Source organism: Heterodontus francisci, chromosome 8, assembly GCF_036365525.1.
Source record: "Heterodontus francisci isolate sHetFra1 chromosome 8, sHetFra1.hap1, whole genome shotgun sequence".
NCBI lineage: Eukaryota > Metazoa > Chordata > Chondrichthyes > Heterodontiformes > Heterodontidae > Heterodontus > Heterodontus francisci.
Window position 1 is genome coordinate 80,017,210 of NC_090378.1, and position 24,144 is coordinate 80,041,353.

The following is a 24,144-nucleotide window of genomic DNA, read 5'->3' on the forward strand; positions in this document are numbered from 1 at the left end:
TTCCATAAATTATCTCCACTCATTATTCCCTGATTGTAGCTGAAGATCCCTTTAGTTTTCATTAAGAGTGTCTTCCTTCTGATGTACCACCGTAATGACATATGGTTGGTGGGTAGAATCATGAAATAGCAGTGTTAATGTGGGCAGGAGAGGAAAATGCACTGGGGTCTCAATTTCATCATCTGATCCCAATTTGCATATATTAAAAGCCTCCTGCCTGTTTCCCACAGGATCTCTGGCTGCCTGGATGGAAGTCTGTCCGAAAATTGAGATGGACAGAAATTCGGTAGTAAATTGGCATAACTACCTGCTGCATTATTTTAAATGCAAATGGGTGGTAGTGACATGAAAATAGCCCTGCAGTGTATCCAAGGAGGGCTCTTACAAGCCAGAGCAGTTCACAAGGATCCAGGGGATGCGCTGTTTTGCCATAAAATGCACAATAAATTACCAAGACCAAAGATTTATGATGAGTTAATAAATCAAATTCAGTGGATTTTGCTGTGGTAATGACAATGAAACTGTCAGGGTTCACCATCATTACTCCAGTCAAACTGACAGCAACTTCAGGAGTTCAGACATGCACAGAATAATGTGGAAATCCAGAAGTTGCTGTCAGTGAATCTACGGTCCTCCATTGGATGTGCTGTTGAGATTCCCACAGATTGCAATCTCCCTTGCAATCATGAATGGTCGAGAACTTCCACTTCTACGCTTTTAGGGCTGAATTTTATGGGCCCCCCTGAGATGGGGTCAGAGGCGGGGGAGCCCATAGTTTCACAACGGGTGGTGGGGGTGGGGGCGGGGGCATGGAGGGCCCATCGCCGCCCCATCGCCAAGCGGTTTTCCCTGGCCGGGATAGGCCGATGATGGCCTTCCCACCCTGGGGCGGGGTTTGGGGAACGCGAAAAGACCGAGGTGGGATCCTCCTGCCTTTTGGCCCGACGTCGGGAGCCCCACATCCTCCACAAAATCGAGCCCTTAGTCTTGCTGTAAAAGATACACCTTGTTGAAAGAGGTGTAACTGGATTTTCAACACTGTACTAACTTCATAATAATTATTCTAAACACCCTTACTGACCCTGAAAAACTAATTTTATACTTGTGGATTGTCAAATTTCTCCATAATAATAATAAAAATAATCCACATATTTTTAAAAACATAATTTATAAAAAGGCTTTATCTTTATTTTAGCCTCTATCTTAATACCTTTATATCACTATCTGAAAATTTAAATTGTAAGTGAAGGATTTTAAAGGCTTTTAACTTGCTGGTTGGCTGTATGTGAATACTTCAATTTGATTGATTCCCTACCTGCTTTTTAACATCACTGCTGCTGCATGCCAAGACATCATCTTCACTTGGCACCAGATTTAATCTGCCATTGGCATAGGGGAAATTCCCGCCATAGATATTGCTAGATCTTTTTGGGTAGTTTTTTTGAGGTTAGTGGTGAGTGCCATTGCTTCGCCACTAATGGCAAAATCTGGGCCATAATTTATTGCATGGTATTCTGGGACCTCCAGTTAAGAAATTGAATTTCATGAATCTGTCTATTTTTGCTTGAAAACCATAAATAGTCTGACTGCACCGGTGCTCTGGCTTGTATGTTTTCTGCCTCTCCAGTTCTGGTTCATTACTGTTTAAATCAACAAAGTGTAACTGAAGAAGTGACAAAAGTATTATGGAAAGGCATGATGGAAAAAGAGTGACAATAAATTGTCATAAGAAGTAAACGTTAGACTTGGAGGAAGTACAAAATGTTTAATATGTTTATATAGTTCAACCATACCCTTTTATTTTTTTATCATCCAGATTGCCATCATTCAAAGTGCAATGAGCCACTTGCTGGTAGATCTATTGCTCTATATGGTGCTTGACCCAGCTGCTAACACCAGAAAAACATACTTCAAACACCTATCTACTCCAGATACACCTGCAAAACTGGAGGAGAAAGCTCTGATGGTGGCTAGTGAGCTGAATATCTTATCAACACAAATGTACCGGTATGGACAGAGTTGGCCTGAATTACCAGAAGGCTTTTAACCATTCAAAAATAATGAGGCAGTTTCTAAAACTTATCATTGACTTTACTGTATAGACAAATATTTGACTGTGCTTGCCATTATATTCTGGAAAGAAAGAAAGAATTAGCGTTTATGTAGTATCTTTCATGATCTCATGTTGTCCCAAAGAACTTTACAGCCAATACTGTATAGTACTGTTGTACTATAGGAAACTCAGCAGCCAATTTGTGCACAGCAAATGATTGTGTCAACTATTTTAGTCTTGGGTTGAAGGATAAATGTTGACCAGGACTCCAGGAGAACTCCCCAGTTCTTCTTTGAATCGCCCCTATTTTACATCCACCTGAGAGGGCAGATGGTCCTTCGGTTTGCCATCACGTTTGAAAGACAGCACCTTTGACAGTGCAGCAGCCCCTCCAGACTACACTGGAGCATTTGCCTAGACTATGTGCTCAAGTCTCTGGAGTGGGGCTAACATCAAGTTTAAATACATTAATTTGCATATATCTTGGTGCAGGTATGATAAATCTTGGTGTTCGGATTTGGGATTTGTTCACCATAAGTTATTTTCAAACCTCCGGGCCGACAAAATTTAAACAGGATAATCTTGCAAATAAGAAATACAGTGAAACCTGCATAAACAGGCACTCCCCAAAAAAGGACACTTATTGAAATCCCCAAATAACTTGCATGGTAAGATATACAAGAGACATTCTCAGACCATGGACTCTCCTAAATCATGAACTTCAATCTTCAATGCACCAACCTTTTTACAACTTGAAACAGGAAACAACTGTTGCAAAGTTGCTGGCACTGGAACTTTCACTGAATCTGAATCACTGGTGCTTCCTCTTGCAGCTTGCGCTCTTTCTATCCCCAAACTCTTTTGGACCCATCACTTTTGTAAGGTTAATGTATGCAGGTCAGCGGGAGCATACAGAGAGCTTTGTGAAAGTGGCTTTTGTGAAGCTTGTTACCCACCATCCATAGTGATGGAGAAACAGCTCTATATCTGGGACTGAATGCTTGAACAGCTCTATGCCATCGCTCTGGATGCTGGATAAAGAGTACAATCCATTTCTTTCACAAAGCCTGCTGCTGCCTCGTTCTGACCTGCATGCACTGACCTCACTGCAAGGATCAGTGCTTGGGCCCTAGCTGTTCACAATCTATATCAATGATTTGGATGTGGGGACCAATTGTAATATTTCCAAGTTTGCGAATGACACAAAACTGGGTGGGAATGTGAGTTATGAGGAGGAAACAAAGAGGCTTCAGGGGGATTTGGGCAGGCTGAGTGAGTGTCCTCAACCCATTCTAAGATTTGCCTTTGGAAGCTTCAGTATACTGTCACAACCTGCCATCACATTTCCCCTTTTTTTCTTCTGTGACTACCCTATGTCTGGTGAATAGAACTGAAAACTGCAGTTCATTACTGAAGTTACACATTGCTCCAAGTGTGAGTGATTTGAAATGAAGTGGGAATTTAGACTGTAAAACAGTTAAGTGAACAGAGCTGAACACTGATTGTGGGAAGGGGATTCTTCGCACTGTTTCAGTTGATTAGGTGTTATTCATAATCTCAGTTGGTTCTTCAAGATTTTAGGAACATTTTTTACCATACACATAATGAGAATTTTGAAAATAAGAAAACCTGCAAGAGATGTGCAAAAAAAAGGATGTCCCAAACGCAAATAGGACTAACTTGTACGGGTCCTGACCACTTCGGTCTATCAGAGCTCAGGGTCCACATGCGATCCATGGAACAGCGTTTTGGCAACCTGATCTAAATGGTCATACTATTGTCATGCAGGCCCCCACCTGCCAAGAATGAGGCACATTAATTTTGCCACATGGACATTAAACTTCAAATTGTTGCTGGGAAGAAAAGAGGGCCTATTGCAAGGAATTGACTGGCCCCTAGTCGGAAAGATATTTTTGCATACTAGCAGACAGTGTTGGAACAAAGGAACCAGTCCCTGCTCCCAATACACAGAACGGAGGTGGTCAGACCAGTTTAGTCACATGACAAACTGGCTGTTGCAGAATTTTGAACTGGAAGTTTTAAATTGGAGAAATAGTGTGTTTGAAGACAGAAAAGTTCCTGGCTCCTGGATTGAGAACATCTCTCTCCTGTCTGCTCCCATCTCTTTCTCATGGAACTGAAGCCACTGAAGACACATGAACTCCAAGAGAGAAAAGTCTCCTACAGTGAACAAGGTTTAAGAAGAATACTGGGCCCCAACGAAAAGCAAGATCAGCCTACAAAAGGACTCTAGAGTAAGCTCAAAGAACCATAACAAACTCTTCAGATATTGCCTCACACCTTTCCCCATTATTTTTCTTCTGCTCTTTTCTGTCTCTATTTGCATTTGCGTATCACGTATGCATGCTCGCTTGAGGCATGGTGTGTATCATTAGGCATTAACGAAAGTAGAGTTTTTAGTTTAAGTTTGAATAAATTTCACCTTTCTTCTTTAAACCAAAGAAAGCCTGTTTGTGCTCATTTCTTTGCCTTATAATTGGAAAGCGGTGAACAAGGATTCATCAAGGGGGAGCTTAAAATACAGTGTGTTGAAAAATAAAAACCCTGTAACAGTAAGAACAGGTGAAGGCTGAAAGGGACCCCTAGACACATTTCTCACCCGGTCGTAACAGAAATTTGGGTGCTGGTGTCTGGAGTTTTACCCCCAGACAAACAAGAGGAATTGGAAGTGGGAAGCCAAATTGTTCCCAGTCAAAAAAAAGCAAGATTTTAATACAGGTTTTCTTTTGGTTGTGTGTGATTGAATGCTAACATGTCTGCACCTGAAGCTAGTAGCTCTCCAAGCCAGGGTGAAGTAACTTGGGATAGGTTAAAAGCACTGTCTATGGAGGAGTTGAGGAAAATGGCTGAGCAGTGTGGGATCACTGTATGTGGCAAGTCTAGGAAATCTGAACTCCTAAGGCGAGTGGCCAACCATTTTTTCCTTGAATCTGAAGAAGCAGAGGCAGTGTTAGAAGCAGACCCCGGCAGAGTACTGTTAGCAAAGATACAATTGGAACATGGGAAACTTGAATTAGAGGAAACGGAAAGAAAGAGAGAGAGGCAGGAGAGGGAGAAGGAGAGAGCCTTCCAGAAGGAACAGGAAGAGAAAGAAAGAGCCTTCCAGAAGGAACGTGAAGAAAATGAAAGGCAGGAGAGAAAGAGAGAAGGAATATTCTAGAAAGAATGCAAAGAAAGAGTGTTGAAGTGGCAAGAGTTAACTAGGGGGCGACAGAGTAACCCCAGTGAAAGCATGGCCAATATGGAGGAGTATAATTCAGGGCAATTGCTAAAACGTGCTCAACTAATCCCAAAATTCAATGAGGAAGAAGTGGAGGCATTGTTTTGTGTCCTTTGAGAAACTGGCAAGGCAGCTAAAATGGCCAGCTGAGACCTGGTCTCTTTTACTGCAAAGCAAGCTAACTGGAAAAGCCTATGAGGTTTATTCGCTGTTGCCAGATGAGAGTTCATCAAGTTATGAACTGACCAAAAATGCTATCCTCGGGGCATATGAATTAGTACCCGAAGCCTATCGCCAAAAGTTTAGAACACTCAAGAAACAAGCTAGTCAAACTTATCTGGGGTTTGAAAGAAGTAAGCAGCTGGCTTTTGACCAGTAGCTGAGGGCTCTTAAAGTACAGCTCAGCTATGAGAATGTAAGGGAAGTAATTCTGTTAGAGTAAGTTAAACACTCTCTCCCACATACCATAAAGACCCATGTAGAGGAGAAGCAGGTTCAGAGAACCCGACAAGCAGCCGTTCTGGCCGATGAGTTTGGTTTAATTTATAAGTCGGTTTCCCAGGGGAGAACCTTTCCTAATCACCCCCACAAATCCGAAAAGGACAAAGGATGGGAAGGTGATCTCCACCCAGGCAGTCCTGGGAGATAAAGGAAAGCAGGAGACACAGGGGGGCCTCCTCCAGCCAAAAAGGAAGGTGCTGTGAGCAAGAGTGAGATCCGGAGACCTGTGTGCTTCCATTGTAATAAAGCAGGACATTTAAAAGCTGACTGCTGGAATCTAAAGGGAAAACTGGTAGCGTTAATCAGGGCACACACGCTTAGTGAAGGAGAAGGGCCCCTGATGGAATGCACAGCAGAACAAGCTGTGGCTTTCACAGCAGTAAGAGTGCAACCCAGGAAACTTAGTACGGCCAGTGCAGGAAAAGCTAACATGATTCCTGAAGGCTATCAGGGTTTTGTTTAGTTTAGTTTAGAGATACAGCACTGAAACAGGCCCTTCGGCCCACCGAGTCTGTGCCGACCATCAACCACCCATTTATACTAATCCTACACTAATTCCATATTCCTACCTGTCCCCACCTGTTACTATATATTTTTTTTAGATTAGATTAGAGATACAGCACTGAAACAGGCCCTTCGGCCCACCGAGTCTGTGCCGTCCATCAACCACCCATTTATACTAATCCTACACTAATCCCATATTCCTACCAAACATCCCTGTCCCTATCACCTACTTAAACTAGTGACAATTTATAATGGCCAATTTACCTATCAACCTGCAGGTCTTTTGGCTTGTGGGAGGAAACCGGAGCACCTGGAGAACCCTACCACCTACCTATACTAGGGGCAATTTATAATGGCCAATTAACCTATCAACCAGCAAGTCTTTGGCATGTGGGAGGAAACCGGAGCGCCCGGAGGAAACCCACACAGACACAGGGAGAACTTGCAAACTCCACACAGGCAGTACCCAGAATTGAACCCGGGTCGCTGGAGCTGTGAAGCTGCGGTGCTAACCACTGCGCCACTGTGTTTGAAGGGAAAGTAACCCCATACCCCTTGAGTGAGCCAAGCAAGCCCATAGTGATTCTCAGGGACAAAGGGGTTACTCGATTCCTTTTACTGGAAAAAGGCCTGACCATTCCCCCAGAGATTGCAGTGAACACCGGAATGGTGTGAATGGTATTGGAGGGCAGTGTATGCCTGTACCTTTTCACCGGTTGCACCTGGAGTGTGACCTAGTTTCGGGACCAGTGACCTTAGGGATTCTCCCTAGTTTGCCTGTGGACGGGATTGACCTGCTCCTAGGTAATGATCTGGCAGAGGTGAAGGTGGTAGCCCCCACAAGTAGTGAAAGAAAGACTGCAGGAGGTCAGAGAGACAGGGCAATGTCAGCAGATGGTCCCCTGCAGTTTCGCTGAATGTGTAGTGGATCAGGCCATGATCAAACCAGCTCCCCCAGAGGAGACTACATTGGCACTGCAGGCAGAGGACTATGAGGTCTACCTATCCAAGACTTTCTTTTGAAAGTTAGGAGACCCAGGGAATGAATTAAATGGATTTTCCCTAGGTGAGGCTTAGTGAGCCGACCCAGTATTGTGCGAGTTAGCACAAGCTAACCAGTCTAAAAGTGAAGCAGAGAGAGTCCCTGATTGCTACTATTTAAAGAATGAGCTACTGATGAGGAAACAGAGTTCTCCTCACAGACCTGAGAGCAAGGAGTGGACAGTAATTCACCAGTTAATGGTGCCACAGAGGTACCACGGAGAAATATTAAGAAGGGCCCACAAGACTACAGTGGCTGTACATGCCGGTATACGAAAGATCCACGCCCACATAAGACAACAGTTTGACTGGCCAAAACTCCACAAAGATCTGGTGGAGTACTGCAGGAATTGCCACATGTGCCAGATTGAGGGGAAACCCCAACGTACCATGAAACCTGCACCCCTAACTGCTGTACTGGTGTTAGGACGACCCTCCAGCAGAGGGCTGGTGGACTGTAAGGGACTGCCGCCGAGAACAAAAGGGGACAGGCAGGCACACGGCTGGCAAAAGTTTAGAAAGAGAAGGGGAAAAAGTAACCAAGAGGGCAGGTTAAAGGTAGCCTGGGAGGAATCCCGGATGAAAACCCCTACTGACTGGCCAGCCAACCCCTGAAAAATGTGAAAAGTTAGAATCCACATCCTCCTATGTAAATGCAGTCACTAGAAGCACCTCACCAGAGTTTACAGGAACCTGCAGAGACAAAGAGCAATCTCTAGGGGGCAGAGATACCGTGAGGGTGATGCCTCATCTAGTCAAAGTGCCACAGGAGAGTGCAGTCAAGTCTGCAAAAATACCTACAGGCAGGGGTGTCCCAGAGAACACAGGAGAGATTAACAAAGAATCCTCCCCCACAGTCAGAGAAAAAGGGAATCACCCATCCCCTGAAGTCAAAAGCCTTTGCATGACTCAGCAAAGCACTGAAAGAGAGTTCAGGATAGACCTGCACACTACTAACCCTCCTGGAAAAAAAAATTACTTCAGCAGGAACCAAGACCCTGGGCAGTCATGACAATGGGCAAACTAAAGAAAACCTTCCCCAGAGAACCACATGGTTACTGGGATGACAAAAAGGGGAAATTAAAGCAGCACTGGCACCCATAAAAGACAATTTTAATTAGCTTTAGGATTCATGAATGAATGGAAATGAATGAGAGAAATGCATGGTTTTCTTTATTTTATATATATTTCTCTCAACCCTTTTAATGAAATGCACCTTTTTTTTTTCAAATCGCATTTCATTCCCCTGGGTGTGGAGGTGTTATGCAGGCCCTCACTTGCCAAGAATGAGGCATATTAATTTTGCCACATGGGCATTAAACTTCAAATTGTTGCTGGGAAGAAAAGAGGGCCTATTGCAAGGAATTGACTGGCACCTAGTCGGAAAGATATTTTTGCATACTAGCAGACAGTGTTGGAACAAAGGAACCTGTCCCTGCCCCCAATACACAGAACGGAGGTGGTCAGACCAGTTTAGTCACATGACTAACTGGCTGTTGCAGAATTTTGAACTGGGAGTTTTAAATTGGAGAAACAGTGTGTTTGAAGACAGAAAAGTTCCTGGCTCCTGGATTGAAAACATCTCTCTCCTTTCTGCTCCCATCTCTTTCTCATGGAACTGAAACCCACTGAAGACACATGAACCCCAAGAGAGAAAAATCTCCCACAGTGAACAAGGTTTAAGAAGAATACTGGGCCCCAACAAAAAACAAGATCATCCTACAAAAGGACTCTACAGTGAGCTTGAAGAACCATAACAAATTCTTCAGATATTGACTCAAACCTTTCCCCATTATTTTCCTTCTGCTCTTTTCTGTCTCTATTTGCATTTGCGTATCGCATATGCATGTTAGCTTGGGGTGCAGTGTGTATCCGTAGGCATTAACCAAATTAGAGTTTTTAGTTTAAGTTTGAAAAAATTTCACCTTTCTTCTTTAAACCAAAGAAAGCCTGTTTGTGCTCAATTCTTTGCCTTATAATTGGAAAGCGGTGAACAAGGATTCACCAAGGGGGAGCTCAAAATACAATGTGTTAAAAAATAAAAACCCTGTTGCAGTAAGACCAGGCGAAGGCTGAAAGGGAATCCTAGACACCTTTCTCATCTGGTCGTAACACTATATTCATTATTCTAATTAAAGTTACACATTGAAATTTATCAAAGTTAGCCTTAGCTCTGTGGTAGCACTGTTGTCTCTGAGCCAGCAAGTTATGGGTTCAAGCCCCACTTCATGAGCCTTCAATACATAATCTAGGCTGTCACTTCACTGCAATACTGAGTGAGTGCTGCGTTGTCTGAGGTGTCATCTTTTGAATTAAACCGAGGCCTCACCTGTCCTGTCAGATGGAAATGAAAGATCCCATGACACTATTCAAAGAAGAGCAGTGGAATTCACCCAGAATCCTGGCCAACATTTATCCCTCAAGGAACATCACAAACAACAGATTATATAGTCATTATCTCGTTGTTGTCTGTGGAACCTTGCTTTGTGCAGATTGGTTGCAGTGTTTCCCTCAATGACAACAGTAATGACACTTCAAAAATGCTTTATTGGTTGTGAAGCACTGTGGAACATCCTGAGGTCATGAAAGGTGTTACACGTGGCAAGTTCTTCTTTCTTTCTGAAGTACATTACAGCACATGAATCAGATTACCATAGCAAGAGTAACAGCAATTGGTTCTTTGTGCAGGGGTTTCAGAGCTCAAATTAGTGGCTATTTATACTCTTACTGTATTAATGCAACCCAGAGCTCTGCTTTCCCCCACTGAACTATAATCGTGAGTGGGCGAGTAGGATAAAATATCTGTGTTTTCATTTTAGAAAGAAGATATTGCAAGGTTAGGATAAGGTATATTAGTTAGAAATTAGATAAAAGTGAAGCAATGTACTAAAAGTAGGTGACAAAGTAAGAATAGCTGGAGAAAAAATTAGTATTTAAAATTTATTTTTATTTAAAATTGTTTTGTGCATATATTTATAGTATATTAGTCCTTTCTGACATTTAAGTTACTGTATAAATGTAAATATTAGGTGCTGTATTATTTTTATTTAAAATTGTTTTAGAGTCATAGAGTCGTACAGCATAGAAACAGGCCCTTCGGCCCACCACGTCCATGCCGACCATAATGCCTATCTATACTAATCCCACCTACCTGCATTACTTCCATATCCCTCTATGCCTTGCTCATTCAAGTACCTGTCCAGATGCCTCTTAAATGTTGCTACTGTTCCTGCCTCCACCACCTCCTCAGGCAGCTCATTCCAGATACCCACTATTATTTGTGTGAAAACTTTACCCCTTTGATCCCCTTTAAACCTCCTCCCTCTCACCTTAAATCTATGCCCTCTAGTTTTAGTCACCCCTACCATGGGAAACAGACTCTGGCTAGCTACCCTATCTATGCCTCTCATAATTTTATATACCTCTATCATGTCCCCTAGCAGCTGAAAACTGGCAATCCATGAGGCACTGTGAGCCATCAGCAGCAGTAAAATTGTATTCTACGACAATCTATAACTTCATGTCCCGACATATCTCTCACTTTACCACTAGCATCAAGCCAGAGGAGTGTAGAAGAGGGTGCCAGGAGCACCACTAAGCATACCTAAAAATGAGGTGGAAACTACCAGATTGTTGTAAAAACCCATCGGGTTCACTAATGTCCTACAGGGAAAGATATCTGCCATCCTTACCCAGTCTGGCCTAAATGTGACTCCAGACCCATAGCTTTGTGGTTGACTATTAACTGCCTCTGAAATGACTTAGCAAGCTATTCCGTTGTATCAAACCACTGTGGAAAAGTTGAATAAGAATAAACCGGATGGACCACCTGGCATCGACCGAGGAAACGGAAATAACAAAGGCACACCCTGCCCAGTTGACCTTGTAAAGTCCGCCTCACTAAGATGTGGGTATCTGTGCCAAAATTGGGAGATCTGTACCACAGCCTAATCAAGCAACATCCTGACATAGTCATACTCACCAAATCATACCTTACAGCCAATGTCCCAGGCTCTTCCATCACCATCCCTGGGTAGGTCCTGTCCCACCGGCAGGATAGACCAACTAGAGGTAGCAGCACAGTGGTATACAGTCATAAGGAAGTGGCCCTAGGTGTCCTCAACATTGACTCCGGACCCATGAAGTCTCATAGCATCAAATCAAACATGGGCAAGGAAACCTCTTGCTCGTTATCACATACTGCCCTCCCTCAACTGATGAATCAGTACTTGTCCATGCTGAACACCACAGTAGCACTGAGGGTAGCATGGGAACAGAATGTACTCTGGGTGGCTGACTGCAATGTACATTACCAGGAGTGGCTCAGGAGCACCACTACTGACTGAATTGGCCGAGTCCTGAAGGACATATGTGCCAGACTGGGCATGCGGCAGGTGGTGAGAGAACCAACAAAAGGGAAAAGCCTATTGGACCTTGCCCTCATCAATCTACCTGTCGCAGATGCATCTGTCCATGACAGTATTTGTAGGAGTGACCACCATACAGTCCTTGTGGAGACCAAGTCCCATCTTTACACTGAGGAGACATTCCATCATGCTGTGTGGCACTACCACCGTGCTAAATGGGATAGAATCGGAACAGATCTAGCAGCTCATCTGGGCATTCGTGAGGTGCTGTGGGCCATCAGCAGCATCAGAATTGTACTTAACCACAATATGTAACCTCATCACGCAGCATATCCCTCACTCTACCATTACCATCAAGCAGGAGGACTAGTCCTGGTTCAATGAGCAGCATAGGAGTTCATGCCAAGAGCAGCACCAGGCATATCTAAAAATGAAATGCCAACCTGGTGAAGCTACAACATGTTGTATGACTGCCTTTAAGAGTGATGTCCATTGAAGATCTTAGTATGTTAATGAGCTAAGAACCAGGATGTAGTCATGTGACTCGAAACCAGAGTCACTCTGCAACTGTGACACCCAGAGTAAGGTTCTATAAATAGTTTGCTCTGCACTGTACATAATAGTTTAGCTGTAATAAACCTGTTTGAGATCTTCAGCATAACTGGACTCCACGCAGCTCAAATATTTATGTTGCATCAGACAACATAAAGAATTCATTACACAACAAAGGACTATTTGCATGCTAAATAATGGAAACAGCATGCTACAAATAGCTAAGTGATCCCACAATCAACAGATCAGATCAAAGCTCTGTAATTCTGCCGCATCCAATTGTGAATGGTGGTGGACAATTAAACAACTAACCAGAGGAGGTGGCTCCACAAACATCCCATTCTCAAATATAGAGGAGCCCAGCACATTACTGCAAAGACTGCATCCAAAAGTACTGAGTAGATGATCCATCTCGACCTCCTCCTGCAGTCCCCAGCATCACGGATGCCATTCTTCAGTGAATTCGATTCCCACCACATGATAGCAAGAAACGGCTGAATGCACTGGATACAGCAAAGGCTATGGGCCCTAACAACATCCCATCTGTCGTACTGAAGTCTTGTGCTCCAGAAGTGGCCACGCCCCTAGTCAAGTTGTTCCAGTACAGCTACAACACTGGCATCTACCTAACAATATGGAAAATTGCCAAGGTATGTCCTTTCCGCAGAAGGCAGGACAAATCAATCCAGCCAATTACTGCCCCATTAGTCTACTCTTTATCTTCAGCAAAGTGATGGAAGGTGTCATCGACAGTACTATCAAGTGGCACTTACCCACTGATAACGTGCTCACTGATGCTGAATTTGGTTTCCGCCAAGGCCACTCGGCTCCAGACCTCGTTACAGCCTTGCTTCAAACAGAAACAAAAGAGCTGAATTCCAGAGATGAGTTGAGAGTGACTGCCCTTGACATCACAGCAGCATTTGACTATGTGTGGGATCAAGGCACCTGTAGCAAAATTTAAGTCAATGGGAATCAGGGAAAAGCTCTCTACTGGTTGGAGTCATACCTAGCACAAAGGAAGATGTTTGTGGTTGTTAGAGGCCAATCATCTCAGTACCAGGACATCACTGCAGGAGTTCCTCAGGGTAGTGTCCTCAGCTCAACCATCTTCAGCTGCTTCATCAATGACCTTCCCTGAATCATAAAGTCAGAAGTGGGGATGTTCACTAATGATTGCACAATGTCCATTTCCATTTGCAACTCCTCAGGTACTGAAGCAGTTTGTGCCTGAATGCAGCAAAACCTGGACAACGTTCAGGCTTCGACTGATAAGTGGCAAATAACATTCGTGCCACGCAAGTGCCAGGCAGTGACCATCACCAACAAGAGAAAATCTAACCATCTCCCCTTGACATTCAATGGCATTTCATTGCTGAATCGCCCACTATCAACATCCTCTGGCAATTATTGACCAGAAACTTAACTAGAGCAGCCATATAAATACTATGATTACAAGAGCAGGTGAGAAACTGGGTATTCTGTGGTGAGTAACTTAGCTCCTGACTCCACAAAGCCTGTTCCCTATCTACAAGGCACAAGTCAAGAATGTGCTGGAATACTCTCTACTAGCCTGGAAGAGGGCAGCTCCAACAACACTCAAGGAGCTCAATACCATCCAGGACAAAGTAGCCCACTTTATCGGCATTCCATCCACCATCTTAAACATTCATAGTAGCAGCAGTGTGTACCATCCACAAGATGCACTATAGCAACTCACCAGGCTTCTTCGCCAGCACCTTCCAAACCCACAGCTTCCATCACCTAGAAGGACAAAGGCAGCTGACTCATGAGAACACCACCACCTTCCATCTTCCCTTCACATGCCATCCTGACTTGGAACTATATTGCCATTCGTTCACTGTAGCTGGATCAAAATCCTGGAACTCCCACCCTAACAGCAATGTGGGTGTATCTACACCACATGGACTGCAGCAGTTCAAGAAAGTGGCTCACCACCACCTTCTCAAGGGCAATTTAGGATGCGCAATAAATGCTGGCCTTGCCAGTGACCCTCACATTCCATGAACGAATAATATAAAAAATCCTGTAATCTTCAATAGGTTGGTCTATATAGTTCTTATCCATTCCTTACCTATTGTGTTTATGTTTACAGCTGGTGCAAAGATATAGTTGAGGCATTGGTTAAGCAACGAGCAGCAATGCACTTACATGATCCTGACAATGAACTGAAGGAGCTTGAAAAACTCAAGGTACCATTCTCTGTTGCAGAAGTAGGTGATAGCAATGGTCGTCAAGTACAAGGTAGCACACTTTATATGGAATCAGTTTATGGTATCTGCATTATCCTTTAAGTATTTTGAACAACTGGATCATGTTTCTTTTCAATTGTCTTTTCTCTAATAAAAAGACATTTGGTCCTTTTGAGTCGCCATTCACAATTACCAGATAATATTTGCTATGTAACAACCCTAAATTCTTTGTTTGGATTTGCCAGGTGGAATGCACTGAGTGGATAAACATCTGTGAGATTCTGCTTTCAGAAATTAAGCAACAACCAGTCCAATTGTTGTCAGCCAGAAATGAAAATGTACTATCGCAGATCAACCTGACACGTGACCTATGCACTGCCTGCTTACGGGTAAGGATAACTATAATTCCTTAATATTAAGCATACTTTCGCTTCAGTCTTACTGCATCTTCTGCTGAAGGTGCTGACATTCTGGGTAGGATTTCATGTTGGGCTTTTGTCACCTAACTCAGTGGCTATTTTTCATAACTAAAATCTAGCTAATGAATATCAGCAAGATATTTGATCTTGGTGGGGTGGGAGAATTCAGCTGGGCAAAAATTGAAATTATCCACCATCCACAAATGCAACTTTCCAACAGGGAACTCAGATTTCCTTATGAATATTGCTTATTGGTTAAGCCCCTCTCTTTTAGTGCCTACCCAATTTTCCACTGTTATATCAGGTGGATAGCAGAAGTGCTGGGCTGAATTTTAAGGGACCATTGGAGATGGGAACGGAGGCGGGGAGGGCATAAAATAGAGACGGAAGACGTTGGATCAGAGGTCCGACGCCTTGGCCGTCGCCACCAGATTATTCCAAGGATCCACTGGAGATATGTGTGGGATCTCCCAGTCTGTGGCGCTTTGGTGCAGCAAGGAGGTCACCAATGCTGTGTTTAGGAGGGCCAGTGACTATGCGTGCTTCTGCACTGATCCAAACAATCAAACTGAGAGGGCAATAGGGTGCGGCGCACCCACCCTGCCAAATGATGCTGCCTTATCAGAATACTTCTGAGTGAAGCCAGCACTGAGATCCCACCTCCTTGTCACCTCCTTTAACCAGGCAAGGTTCTGAAGCCCCATGGTTCCCGTGCATCATTAGTTAAGTCAGACCCAACGAATAAAATTGGTGTCTATTGGGCTCTTAAATGCCTTAATTGCCTTCCTTCAGTGTGGATGTGCGAAATCCGCCCTCCATGTTGGCTGCCAACAGTAAAATATGGAAGGGACGCCAAGACCTTGGGCCATTGCTGGTTTCCCCCAAGTGCAGGGTGTGATAGACTGCACACATGTGCCCATCAAGCCTCCCACTGACCAGCCTTCATCAACAGGTAGGGGTTCCACTCGCTCAATGTGCAACTGGTTTGCAACTACCACAGGTGGTGTGCAAGGTTCCCAGGAAGCAGTCATGGCACCTATGTACTTCAGCAGTCCCAGGTGCCAGAGCTTATCCCTCCGTGCACCTTCATGGATGGATACTAGGAGACAAGGATTACCCACCGAGGATGTGGCTACTGATGCCTGTGAGGAACCGATGCACGGATGCAGAGGAGAAGTAAACACCTGCCACGGGTCAACCTGAGCGACCATTGATTGGTCTGCTGAAGATGAGGTTCAGGGACCTAGATCGATCTGGTAGAGCCCTTCAGTATGTTCCAATGAGGATATTGTGGTGGTTTGCTGTGCACTGCACATCCTAGTGCTACAAATGGGGGAGGCATTGACCAGTGATGATATTGTGGAGTGCAAAGCCTCCTCAGATGACAAGGATGAGGAGGAGAATGCTACCCAGATGGTGTCAGATGAAGGACCCCAGGGATAGCAGGAAAGGCACCATGAGATTTGCACAAGGGAGGCTTGAGACACTGTTATACATTCACATTTCCTATGACCTTATCACCTTCTGGAACTGCACCAATAAAGCTTTACTTTTAAGCAGCACTGTTGTCTCCTCCTTCCTTCTGCACTCCAGTGCCCAGGTGCACATCGTACAGTGGCAAGGCTGAAGTGTTGTGTGCTCACGACTTGTTTCCTCACTTCCAGCCACTTGAGAGGCAAGATTTAAAGGAAATCCCAAAGGGCATCAACAATGGGAAGGAGATGTAGTGAGATAACATCATTTCTTTAATCTGCATGACACCAAAAACAACCATATTCATTTGGAATGTACATTCATCTGTGAGGCCCTAAGTGCAACGAGGTGCTCTTCTTAAATTTTTTCCGGGAGCTCCTACGTGGTGCTTGCCATGTGCTGTCAGCTGAGCTGGAGGCAGGCTGCTGACCTTGCTGCCCCATGGTTTGGGATGACCTTGGGTTGTCCTCTGGCTGCCTGAGGACTGGACGGCTCCGGAATGCTGAGGGTCTCCTGCACAGGTGCAGGACCCTCCTCTGTCATCAGGGATGATGGAAGCGTTGGCATCATTGGAAGAGGGGCTGAGGAGCCGCTGCCCACACCAAGAGCACCCTGAGAGGAGCCCCCAGATGCGAGAGGCAGTCGCTCCTCCTGCCTTGCAAAGCACAGTGGCGCAGTGGTTAGCACCGCAGCCTCACAGCTCCAGCGACCCGGTTTCAATTCTGGGTACTGCCTGTGTGGAGTTTGCAAGTTTTCCCTATGTCTGCGTGGGTTTCCTCCGGGTGCTCCGGTTTCCTCCCACAAGCCAAAGACTTGCTGGTTGATAGGTTAATTGGCCATTATAAATTGCCCCTAGTATAGGTAGGTAGTAGGGAAATATAGAGACAGGTGGGGATGTGGTAGGAATATGGAATTAGTGTAGGATTAGTATCAATGGGTGTTTGATGGTCGGCACAGACTCGGTGGGCCAAAGGGCCTGTTTCAGTGCTGTATCTCTGTAACTGTAACTAAAACAATCTGTAACACACTTGTACCTCCATGCTGACTTGAGAGGGACAAGGACCTGGTGGAGACTCCAGGTGCCTCGTCCCCCTGTCGCCCAATTATGGCTGCACAGAGCTCATGGACAAGGTGAGTGTTTGCAGGTCTGCGCAAATCTCTGGTAGCCACTGAGTGGTCTGCTGAAGCAGGCTCTCCATGAGAGTTGCCAGTCTGTCAATGGAGGAAGTCACACATGCATCAGTCAGAAACGTGGCAGCACTCAAGGCCTGGATGGACTCCACCATTGTCCGTGCTTGGGTGTGCATTGCCTCTGGCACCTCTTCCAGATGTCACCTTACCTCTCACTGCAGTTGCAGCATCTCCCGTGTTGCTGGTGACTCCAGAGACATGTCATCAGCCTGGGCCTCAGCATGGGCATGGCCTCCAAAAGTCCGCCGATGTCAGAGGCCTCAGTTGTCACAGCCTCTGTCAGCTGCTCACATGCATCTGTGATATGATCACAGGTTGTGTGCCTGAATCTAAATGCAAACAGATACCCACCGACATGGTAGTATCTGTCCTGGTGGAGGGTGCGGGGGAATGATGTGACAGTGCACCCTCTGAGGCTGCCTCCTCCTCCTCAGAGGTGGCCATCTGTCCCCCAGTCTCTCCAGCTCTTTGTTCTTGTTGATAAGCATGGCCTGCATGAGAGAACAGATATAGCTGAATTTCTTAAGACCGCCGCCGAAATAGGTGACAGGCGAGAAAAATGGCGGCCCGACCGTGCAGGCTGCAAGCCAAAGAGCCGCCGCGATTCCAAGCGCGGTGGCTCATTTAAATAGCTAGGCTGGGCCGCCCCCCCCCCCCCACCACCCCGACCAATCATGTGGAGGGGCCGGACTGTCCGTCCCCAGCAATAGCGTCAGCTGCCTGTGCACAGGCACTGATGCCATTTTTAAAGGGCTGTCAGCCCTATCGGGACATTTAAATATTTAAAGTGAAATTGAAATAAAATGAATAAATACATTTCTTTTGCCCCCCTCCCATCCCGCAATGTCAATTAAATTAATTATTTGCCCTTCCCACCCCAAAACACTTACCTTTACAATCTGACCTTCCCCACCCCCCCCAAACTGCACAAACATTAAACTATAATCCTTCCCAGCATCCCCTACACCCATGATGTTCATTTGACCCCGTTCCCCACCACCCCCCGCACTGAGAAACCTACCTCCTTCCCCCTCCCCACCAGTGTTGCATCTTGTTTCCCTGGACGGGGAAAGCCGGGGCAGTGCTGGCCACTGGGGTGAAGATCGCAAGACATCAGGAGGCATTGGGAGACTCATTCATTCAAGTAATTTAATTTATTTAAATGGCAGTCCTGTTGCCAGGCGGTGGTGGGGCCCCCATGAGGCCTTGCCGCCATTAGCAATATCGGGCTGGGCTCTGCTGGCATTAAGGTGCATGGCGGGTCTCATCCAGGGCCACCTTCATGCCCCTCCCCCCAGTCACAGATCCTGACGTCGAGGTGTCTATAGAGTCCAGCCCATAGAGTGAAAGATTATGGGTTTCCCAGCGTGACATTCCAACCACCCCTACTGGTGGACACATGAGCACCATGGGCCACATTTGTTTGTGCCACATACACCCTTGTGACCCAGGATATCCTCACTCACTCTCTTAGGTGGCCGCCCCTCTCTCACCATCTGCTATCGAGCGATCGCCTTGCTGCCCTGCCAGTTCCATTGCCTCCTCTTCCATTGGGCTCAAGACGTAAGAGTTCAGGGCAACATGTTCCCGTAAAGGTGAAAGGTAGGACCAACAAGCCCAGGGAACCCTGGATGTCAAGGGATATAGAGGACTGGAAAAGGAACAAAAATGGCTTATGGCAGATTTAGAGCGCTGAAAATAGCAGAGGCCCTAGAGGAGTATAGAAAGTGTAGGGGGGTACTTAAAAAACTAATTAGGAGAGTGAAGAGGCGACATGAAAAAACACTGGCAGGCAAGATAATGGAAAATCCCAAGGCGTTTTATAAGTATATTAAGGGCAAGAGGATAACCAGGGAAAGAGTAGGGTCCATTCGGGACCAAAGTGGCAATCTGTGTGTGGAGCCGGAGGACATAGGTGAGGTTTTAAATGATTACTTTTCATCTGTGTTCACTATGGAGAAGGATGATATAGGTGTAAAGATCAGGGAGGGGGATTGTGATATACTTGAACAAATTAGCATTGGAAGGGAGGAAGTATTAGCTGTTTTAGCAGGCTTAAAAGTGGATAAATCCCCAGGCCCAGATGTGATGCATCCCAGGCTGTTATGTGAGGCAAGGGAGGAGATAGCAGGGGCTCTGACACAAATTTTCAAATCCTCTCGGGCCAAAGGAGAGTTACCAGAGGACTGGAGGACAGCAAATGTGGTACCATTATTCAAGAAGGATAGCAGGGATAAACTAGGTAATTATAGGCCAGTGAGTCTAACATCAGTGGTAGGGAAACTGTTGGAAAAAATTCTGAGGGACAGGATTAATCTCCACTTGGAGAGGCAGGGATTAATCAAGGATAGTCAGCATGGCTTTGTCAGGAGGAGATCTTGTCTAACAAACTTGATTGAATTTTCCGAGGAGGTGACTAGATGAGTAGCTGAGGGTAAAGCAGTTGATGTAGTTTATATGGACTTCAATAAGGCTTTTGATAGGATTCCACATGGGAGATTGGTTGAGAAGGTAGCACAGTGGCACAAAGGCATCACAGTGGCGCAGTGGTTACCACCGCAGCCTCACAGCTCCAGTGACCCGCGTTCGATTCTGGGTACTGCCTGTGTGAAGTTTGCATGTTCTCCCTGTGACTGCATGGGTTTTCACCGGGTGCTCCGGTTTCTCCCACAGCCAAAGACTTGCAGGTTGATAGGTAAATTGGCCATTATAAATTGCCCCTAGTATTGGTAGGGGAATTGTGGGGATGTGAGAGGGTAATGGGATTAATGTAGGATTAGTATAAATGGGTGGTTGATGGTCAGCACAGACTCAGTGGGCTGAAGGGCCTGTTTCAGTGCTGTATCTCTAAATAAAAAATAAATAAAGGTAAGAGCCCATGGGATCCAGGGCAAATTGGATCCAAAATTGGCTTAATGGCAGGAGACAGAGGGTGATGGTCGAGGGTTGTTTTTGCAAGTGGAATCCTGTGACCAGTGGTGTATTGCAGGGATCGGTGCTGGGACCCTTGCTGTTTATAGTTTACATTAATGATTTAGACGTGAATATAGGAGGTGTGATAAGTAAGTTTGCAGATGACACGAAAATTGGTTGTTTCGTAAATAGTGAGGAGGAAAGCCTTAGATTACAGGACGATGTAGATGGGTTGGTAAGATGGTCGGAGCAGTGGCCAATGAAATTTAATCCTGAGAAGTGTGAGGTGATGCATTTTGGGAGGACTAACAAGGCAAGAGAATATACAATGGATGGTAGGATCTTAGGAAGTACAGAGGGTCAGAGGGACCTTGGTGTACTTATCCATAGATCACTGAAGGCAGCAGCACAGGTAGATAAAGTGGTTAGGAAGGCATATGGGATACTTGCCTTTATTAGCCGCGGCAAAGAATATAAGAGCAGGGAGGTTATGATGGAGCTGTATAAAATGCTAGTTAGGCCACAGCTGGAGTACTGTGTACAGTTCTGGGCATCACACCATAGGAAGGATGTGATTGCACTGGGTGCATAGGAGATTCACCAGTATGTTGCCTGGACTGGAGCATTTCAGCTTGAAGAGAGATTGGATAGGCTAGGGTTGTTTTCCTTAGAGCAGAGAAGGCTGAGGGGGGACCTGATTATACAAAATTATGAGGGGCATAGATAGGATAGATAGGAAGTAACTTTTTCCCTTAGCGGAAGGGTCAATAACCAGGGGGCATAGATTTAAGGTAAGGGGCAGGAGGTTTTGCAGGGATTTGAGGAAAAATGTTTTCACCCAGAGGGTGGTTGGAATCTGGAACACATTGCCTTAAGGGGTGGTAGAGGCAGGAATCCTCGCAACATTTAAGAAGTATTTAGATGAGCACTTGAAACACCATAGCATACAAGGCTATGGGCCAAGTGCTGGAAAAAGGGATTAGGATAGATAGGTGCTTGACGGCTGGCACAGACACAGTGGGCCGAAGGGCGTGTTTCTGTGCTGTATAACTCTATGACTCTAAATAAGGCACACCATCACTGGTCTTAGTCTGCTCTTTTCGGTTGTATGCAGTCTTCTCCTGCAAACGCAAAGAGGTGCAATGTTATTCTACAGCAGAGAGAAGCACAACAGCCATGCTGTTGCTATCCAGCAGCCTACGGAAGCACACGCATGCCTCCTGCATCCATTCTCAAGGGAGTTTGTGGAGGAATACAATGACAGACGGGCACCTCTCACCGAGATGCAGCCATGCCTGAGGTGGCATTTCCTGCTGCCTTACCCCATTGCCCACAGCTGGGTGATCACTCCCTCTCCACCGAACACACCTTCTTGCTCTGCCACATGCAAGGCCCATAGGGTAGAAAGTGTATGGAGCATCCACATTAGCAGACCAGGTCAAGTCATTGAACTGCTCCTAGCACTGGATCCAGGTCTTGGGGATGACCCCACGGCTGGTCACCTCCTCTGCTATCTCCATCTACACTTGCTTGATCAAGCGGGTCAGTCTCCTCCTCCCCTACCTGAGGAAGAGGACCTCCCTTCTTTCCTTTGCTCCTGGAGGAGAGTCTGGAGGGAGGCATCGCTGAAGTGTAGAGCCACCTGGGGTCTTCCCTCTACCATTCTGCCTGCAGGATTCCATTCAGCTCCTTGACAGCAGTCTGATAGTCAGACGAAGGCTCCTTAATGGCAGTTTGGCAGTCAGGCAGAGGCTCTTTCCTCGCAGGCAACAGTTACTTCAGGGCTTGCAGCCCTTTAAATATGGCACCAACACCTGCCACTTGACACAACTTCCGTCCTCTCACTGGATGGCCCCCAAGCCATCCGATTTTTAATTGGCCAGCTGTTCATTACCCCGATGGAAGCCGCACACACTTCTGGTCCTGATGTGGGGACCTGCGGCTTTCATTAAAAATTAAGCCCGCTGTCACTAAAATAGGAAGTACTATTTAAGTGAGATATAATGTATCGTGCATCCCATTTTCTGTCTTTGTTACCCGATTACTCGGGCCCTAGCAAATTCATGGCCTTGAAAATTGCATCTCAGGCCTTGAAATCTCAGATCCTCCGTGAAATCTCTGGTCTTCTGTGAGATCAGTCATTTTGGGAACTTTGCACATTTTATTCATTGGCTCATCTCCCTGATTGCTGGGCATGTTGCAAACTTCATGTGCTTTAGTGATTGACACAAGGCTCAACTCGCTGATTGGTAGATGAGGGAGGGCTTCTGGTGTAGTTTTGAGGGAAGCAGTCTCAAGTATGAGCAGACAAGTGTGAATTTCAGAATGAGATAATCAAAAACGGCCACAACCGTTACTGCAGCACACTAAGTGAAAGAATTTGGAAGCCAAATTCTGCATGTTGATGGTGGAATTTTGTTTTGTACAAGCTGCAATGTTTTGTTGGATCATACACAGCGGGCAACAGTTCAGTGCCACTTAAAGTCTGAAAGCCATCGCAGCATAAAGAGAACATCCAATACCGCACTGCTGGAAAACGAACATGCAAAAACATGAACAACAATTTCATCTCTTTTTAAGAAGTCGACAGAGAGCTCAGAAAATTGTCAGTTGGTTACAGTGCAACTTGTGGATGCTTTTGCAAATGCCAACATACCATTGGAAAAACTTCATTTCCCAAAGCTGCGGGTATTCATTCAAAGTAATGTGCAAAATGGTGATTGCTTTAAAGCCTGGCTTGGGTATAAAATTAAAACCCGACCCAGGCCCGACCCTACAACAGCCAACCCGAACCCGACCCAGGCCCAAGTCCTTTAATTTTTTTAAATGCCCGACCCGACCCGAACCCAACACTTGTAGTCGGGTTTGATTGGGTAGCCAGGCTTTATTTCAGAGTGTGGAGTCTGGACTGCACATTTCCTGCCTTGATGTCCTGAATGTTCATTTGAAGATTACTTCCCGGATTACTTCCCAGAGCAGAAAGTTAGTGCAGGAGTCCCCTGAGACGATCTTACTTGCTAATCGGTTTTCCATTTTGGATACTGGTGAGGGTGATGGTTCCTCAGAGGTGCAGTCAGAGGCTCAGCTGCACAGGAGGGGAGGAAATAGAGTGGAAGAGCAGTAATAATAGGGGATTCATTAGTTGGGGAACAGGCAGGCGTTTCTGCGGCCATAGACTGGACTGCAGGATGGTATGTTGCCTCCCTGGTGCCAGGGTCAAGGATGTCACGGAATGGCTGCAGGACATTCTTCTGGGGGAAGATGAACAGCCAGAGGTCATGGTCCATGTTGGCACCAATGACATAGGTAAGAAGGGGGATGAGGTCCTGAAAGCAGATTTTAGGGAGCTAGGAAGGAGATTGAAAAGCAGGGCCACAAAAGCACTAATCTCAGGATTACTCCCAGTTCCACGTGCAAGTGAGCATAGGAATAGAAGAATTGAGCAATTGAACATGTGGCAGGAGAACTGGTGTAGGAGGGAGGGCATCAGATTTCTGAGACATTGGGATCAGTTCTGGGGCAGGTGTGCCTCTACAAGGTGGACGGGTTGCATCTTAGCAGGACTGGGACAGGGAGATTTGCCAGTGCTATTAGGGAGGGATTAAATTAGATTGGCAGGGGGATGGGAACCGGCGAGGGAGCTCAGATCGGAGGAAAGTAAAACTGGTAACTTGTT

At 45.7% G+C, this 24,144-nt stretch overlaps 1 protein-coding gene across 9 annotated transcripts in view; it reads left to right on the plus strand.

The window, feature by feature from the left end:
• axdnd1 (axonemal dynein light chain domain containing 1) overlaps window positions 1–24,144 on the plus strand; it is a 344,655-nt gene that overhangs the window by 218,341 nt on the left and 102,170 nt on the right. For all 9 annotated transcript variants that reach the window (XM_068037450.1, XM_068037454.1, XM_068037449.1 and 6 more), the window contains 3 exons: window positions 1,817–2,007; window positions 14,376–14,472; window positions 14,718–14,861. In XM_068037450.1, the coding sequence (XP_067893551.1) occupies window positions 1,817–2,007; window positions 14,376–14,472; window positions 14,718–14,861 (432 nt within the window). The remainder of the gene's footprint in view (window positions 1–1,816; window positions 2,008–14,375; window positions 14,473–14,717; window positions 14,862–24,144) is intronic.